The sequence below is a fragment of the Pteropus medius genome, unplaced genomic scaffold (genome assembly GCF_902729225.1).
Source record: "Pteropus medius unplaced genomic scaffold, Ma_sr-lr_union100, whole genome shotgun sequence".
NCBI lineage: Eukaryota > Metazoa > Chordata > Mammalia > Chiroptera > Pteropodidae > Pteropus > Pteropus medius.
The window spans coordinates 1,882,575-1,888,655 of record NW_024354499.1 but is presented as its reverse complement, the minus strand read 5'-3'; the positions used below and the strand labels follow the sequence as shown (position 1 = coordinate 1,888,655).

Genomic DNA, 6,081 nt, shown 5'->3' with positions numbered 1-6,081 from the left:
GGGCCCCTTTCTGGTCCACAAAATGGGTCAGTTTTTTGCATTTTCTAAACAAGTACTGAACCTGGCATCCTCCTCATGCTGCTGCCCATCCCCAGGAAGTTCTATCTTACTATGAGCCTTTTGAAAATTGACCTAGACAGTGAATCACGAGGTAATACTTGGGTTCCAGGCCCAAGTGACCTTACAATCTTACCCTTTTGGCTATCATTTACTCCAGAGATTCACAACGAGGGAAAATGTTTCTCCCCAAACATCTGGCAATTTCTGGAGACATTTCTGGTTGTCACCACTGCTAGTGGTAGGGGAGTGCTACTATCATCTAGTGGGTAGAGGCCACGGATGCTGCTAACATCCTATAATGCACAGGATACCCCCTATCAAAGAATTATCAAGCCCACAATATCCATAGCATCGGGTCGAGAAACGCTGATCTAATCCTCACTAACCCTGGCTGGAAAAACCATAAGTCACTGACTTCCCTGACATGAGGCCCAGTTCCACTTGTCTTCCTAATAGAGCCTCTCTGACATATTGTTAAACCAGTTCCTACATTCGCATCTGGACACAGGGTGCTGGAGAGGGGACTAGAGGTTCCTTGGCTGAGTCAGTGACTCTCTCCTAGAGGACTCATCTTGTAATCTGAATTCTCATCGATGTGACACTCATGAAAGGTATTCTGGCTATGGTTCAGTGTCTCAGGATGACAAATTTGTAAATGGCATGGATGATGAAGGGCTCCTCTATATTTCATTATGTAATTATTTTTAATTAAATAATGCTTAACACTATCATCTGCTTGCAGCCAATCATTGATTCAGTCAACAAATCTTTATTGTGTGCCCACTAGGACCAGGCACTGTGCTCTATGCTCTATGCTAGGTGAATGGTAACTCTTTGAGACTACTAACTTAGGCTACGGCCTCTACAGAAGGACTTCTTTGATGAGTTGGATAGAGGAGTGACCGCTTATTAAATTGCAGATGCTTGGGCCTCTCTCCAGAGATTCTAATTTCACAAGTATGGATGGTGTCCAGGAATTTTTTTTGAGCAGGCACTTGAAGTGACTGATACAGGCTAGCCACAGAACCGTGAATTAAGAAAAATCGATAGAAATCATTAAATCTACCCAATCCAATCCCAGGTCTGAGAATACACAGCTCTGAGCTCTAATGTGATAATTTCCCATATCCCTGGAAAAAGAAATCATTTAACCATTTAATCACTCAATCTTTAATTACCTCAAATTTCCCATTTTTAAACAGAAAGAGAGCACAGATAGTGAGAGGGTAGAACGAACCCCATGTGAAAGAAGAGAGACATTTTCAGAGGAACAGAACCATAGAAGTCTTGCTTCTAAAAACAAATTATTATGACATATAATGGAATGAGCATTAGCCAAATGCATTGTTGTCAACAGCAGTTATAAGAAGAATCATTTGCTTCTGAAAGAGGTATGCACACTACCTACTCTCTGAGCTGACCTCAGCGTGTTGTGATTCCTAGATTGATTAGGAGATTGCTAATCCTCCCTGGTTACCAAGATAAATGGCTTCTCTGATTGCTCTCAGTTTTCTTTCAAATCCTTTCTTAGGTCTCTATTAATATTCCATTATGTGACTTTACAATAGACCACTTATTTTAGTAGCACATTAACTACTGTCAGAAGCCCAAGTCTAAACCTTGTTCCAAGCAAACCTTCTTCAAGCCATTAGAAATACCTTAACACTTACCTATGTCTAATATCAAGGAAGTTATATCACTATATGGGTAGAAATATAAAACGCAGAAAATCACTTTTGGTCCAATTGCTCTACCCTAAATTACTGTGATAAATTTAATAGTAAAAGAAATTCACATAAAGAAACTCATGATAACAATCACATAGCAGAGTAAAATCAAGGTGTCACTATCATCATCAATGAAAAGAGGTATGGATTAAAGGCCAGAATATCTCAAAAACATGCCAGCATCCCTTACAATAATTAATCTAAAATGCATTACTCTTTTTCAACTCCTCTAAGAATTCCTTTCCATTCTGCCCTCCTTAGTTAAAATTGTCTTTATTATACTTTCAAATGTCTCTATGTTCCTGTCTTGTCCTCATTGTTCACTTCTTGCTACAGGTAACTCCACCTCAGCCTTGAGTCCACAGCGAAGGCCTGAATGGGCTCACAAAACAGGACACCTTGAGTTTACTCACAGATCAAGCACTTCAAAAGGCTCTTGTCTCTGTGCGCCTATGAAAAATCACTCAAAATATGGATGAGTGTTCAAACAGGAAAAAAATTATCCTTCCATGATAAATAGGGAAAACGCACAGTTTTGTGTGTGATCTGTAGCCTTAGCCCATCCAAAGTACCCCAGATCCCACACACCAGGGAACTCCATTCCACTGCCACCTCCAAACAAAAGAGAGAGCCCTCTCCCAGTATTTGAGAACTTTGAGCCAACCTATCATTTTGAATGCAAATTTTTTCCCAAACCAAAATTTGCCAAGATCTATTTTTAGGCAGACTACGCTCCCTGCAGACCGACATGCAAATGGTGGACGCTCAAGTAGAAGAACCACAAAGGTAATAAAAAGGCATTGACCATACCTATTTTCCCAGCCTCTCCTTTCAGGTTGAAATCCCAGTTTCTTGGCAACTTCAGGGACATTTTGCTTCTGGTTCGAGTGAGTAGCTGCTGAAATGGCAAGTCTGTCACTATTTGAGCCCTTTCTGCTTTTTCGATCTTTCCCTCTAGCCGGTGTGTGTGTGTGTTTTCCTCTTTATGGTTGCTTCACAGGCAATCTTGGGCTTGAAGTCGATTTGCCAGCGTGTGTCCTCCTTCCTCTCAGACGAAAGGTCCATTCATCTGTGCCTTGGGGATGGCACCCAAACTCCCACTGAACCTTACCCACAGCCTCCTGGGGGCTGGTACCTCATGAAGTGAGCACCTTGCTTCTCTTGTTTTCAGTTTTACCAGAAATATCCCAGTTTACACTTCGCTTTGCGTCATGGGAAGCAAAGCTTCTGTTCAAAAGAATCTCAGGCCTCGCTGAAGAGATGAAGAGACGTCGCGATAAACAACGACTGCCTCCTGGCTTTTTTTTAACTGTCTGCTTCCTCGCATATGAGGAAGTGGTGGCTGCTCTGTGTAGATGATGCATTATGAGCACTCTTTCTTAAGAAAATGTTTTTTGGAAATGCTTGTAGAAGTAGGACAAGTGCTCTTGTGATATAAGGCTATAACTTTAATTAAAAGAAAAAGAAAAAGAAAATTCCAAGACTCTTGCCATATACCTCTAAACCCTCCTCCTCACTGAATGGATCCGGCATTAGAAAATGGGCAAACAATCAGCATTCCCCCCAAATTACCTTCCTTTAAATTTTTCCTGCTGTAAGAACTTACCCAATGGTAAGTTCTCCACCTGCTCAGAATAAAGTTTCCAAGTGATCTCAGCCTGACGCAGGAAAGGTTCTGATGTATTGAACTAATAAGTTCTCTTGAGATGGGGAGAGCCTGTCACGTGTTATAATGGGGTTGGCATTGTCTATAGGGCATGGGTTTGGGAATCAGACCGACATGGGTTCAAAAGTCAGTTTTTCCACTTCCTAGCTCTGCAGCTTTTAACAAGCAAATGCATCTCTCTGGGCCTCAATGTCCTCAGCAGTGAAGTGGGGCTGATGATAACCATGACTGCACAGAGCTGTGAAGTTGTCTAGTAGAGAGCTTGACTCACAGTGGTTGCACCACAAATGTTAATTCATCCCTCATTCCATTTAGTTCAGTTCTGTGACAGGCTTTCATATGTTTAACTGGGTCACCCTAACCTAGTGATTAAGTGTTTGGGCCCAGAGCCAGACTGCATGTGTTCAAATCTTGGCTCTCCCACTTTCTTACTGTGTGACCTTGGACAAGTTTCTTGACCACTCTGTGCTTCGATTTCCTCATCTGTAAATGAGGCAAATAATAGAGCCTTACAGGTCCGTTGTGAGGCTTTGTTAGATAGTGGTAAAACAGTCACTGCTAGCCAGCATGCAAGTTACAGATCCTCCATTCGTTCCTGGACTCTCCTGGACAACTCTGTCATACTTTCTTCTTCACCTCCCACAGTCTCACCTTCTTTTGATGACCTGGCTTCCTGTTTCATTGAGAAAGTTGGTGTAACTGGAAGAGAATGTCTGCAGTTTCCTGCCACTAAGTCCGCCCACCTCCCTGCATGCAAGCCTTCATACTCAACCTTCTTCCCATTACGAGGAACGACACGGTTGTCACCAGTCCTCCATCTCTACTGTATCACCAATTTCTTCTCTCTCTTGGATCCTTCCCATCGGCATTCAAACTTATTCTTTTTTTATCCCATTGTTCTGAAAAAAAAATCTCTCGCGATACCACTTCCCTCTTCAGCGACAGCCCCATTTCTTACCTTCATTTCTGAGCAAAGCATTTTTCACACTTGCAAATACGTTTGCTATTATTCTCTCCTGAATCCCCTCTGTTGATGTTTTTGGCCCCATGACTCCACAGAATATATTCTTATCAAGGACACTGATGGCATCCCCGCCACTATACCCACTGGTCAATTCATCTCATGTCACTGACCTATCAGCAGCCTTGGGCACATTTGATCACTGTCCCCAACTTCGAGTCCTCTTTCTACTTGGCTCCCAGGACTTCTCCCTGGCCTGGTTGTCTGCCTGCCTTCCTGGCTGTTCCATATCTGTTTCTTTGCTGCTTCCTTTTCATCTCTCTGACCTCTAAATATTAGAGGAAACCAAGACTCACTCAATGGGCTTCTTTTCCATCCACATCCACATTTCGATGAGCCCATCTTTCTCAAAGCTTTAAATACCATGTATTTAAAGCTGTTGATAACTCCAGTGTAGATTTCCAGCCCAGACCACTCCCTCGGCCCCAGATCACACACATCTCTGCTTAGATATCTAATAGCCATCTCAAACTAAAAATGTCTACAACTTATATTCAGGGGACCAGGCTGAGGAGCAGTGGTGACTTGAGGCATATTCTTCTCATTGTGAATGAAAGGAGCATAAGAGAAGAATCACACAAGTACATTTATTAAAGTCTCTGTTCACATCACTTCTGCTCATATTCCATTGGCCAACATACATCACATGGTCAAGTTCAAATAAGTGAGGCAGGAAGTACATACAGCCCTGGGGGAAGGGAGACAAAGGACTGAATACTTGCCGATCAAGACTCCAATCCATCACACCAACCCGATTTACCCAACTCCCTGCTAACCTCCCTAGGGGTGCTTCATTCTTTTGAACTTGGCTCCGCCAGTTGGAAACTTCGAAGCCCCCAGTCTGCATTACTGCCTGCCAGACCGGAACACCACTGCTTCTTTTTTTTTTTATCCTGACTTGGGTCTGGGGCAGTAAATAGCTTATCTTGAGCCCCAGCTCAGCAACATCTTCATAGGGAACTTAACATTATCCAAAGTATCAGTCCTGGGACCTTAACTCAGAAACTCTAAAAATATTTTGAAGTTACTATTTAGAAACGTACAAAGAACTTCCTTTACTCTTTAGGGTAGGTTCCTGTAAGGCTTGGAAAAACTCATGACTGATGGGGAAGTTGGTTGTGAATGCTTGGAAAGGCCATTAGATGAAAAGCACCCTGGGAAGGCCCAACACAGCAGGCTTCCTTCCAAGGAGCCCACTCTGGGTCAGCCAGCTGCTCCCCTCAGAAAATGTCAGTGCTGCTCCCCTCAGAAAATGAAGAACTAGTTGTAGTTGTCTTGTCTTGTCCCAAAGTTTGAATTAGCATGTATAATAGCAAAAGCAAAAGCAAAAAAGACTCATTCGTCTACCATTTATTGAATGCTAACTATTTATTGAGAAAGGATTTGATTTTTTTCTGGACATGGAAGGAATGTTCATGAGCACACAGACTTGGTTTCTGCTCCCATTCAGCATACTGTCTGCCGAGAGAGAAGAACAATTAAGTGAATAGCAAAATACAGCATGAGAAGGGTTACGTTGGGGGAAGTGTAGGGAACTATGGAAGTTGATATCAGAGGGGCCTAATTGGCACTTGGGGAGTGAGGGAAAGCTTCCTGGAGGAAGTATC

The 6,081-nt window shown here is 42.7% G+C and overlaps 1 protein-coding gene across 2 annotated transcripts in view; it reads right to left on the bottom strand.

Annotated features, from left to right (window-relative positions):
• Window positions 1–3,074, bottom strand: part of ARHGAP25 (Rho GTPase activating protein 25) — an 80,283-nt gene extending 77,209 nt beyond the window's left edge. The window contains exon 1 of one of the 2 annotated variants that reach the window (XM_039852447.1): window positions 2,598–3,074. In XM_039852447.1, the coding sequence (XP_039708381.1) occupies window positions 2,598–2,658 (61 nt within the window). In that variant the 5' untranslated portion in view covers window positions 2,659–3,074. Of the gene's footprint in view, window positions 1–2,318; window positions 2,554–2,597 lie in introns of those variants that run through there. The other variant, XM_039852446.1, reaches the window with a different exon arrangement.
• Window positions 3,075–6,081: the final 3,007 nt, after the last annotated feature.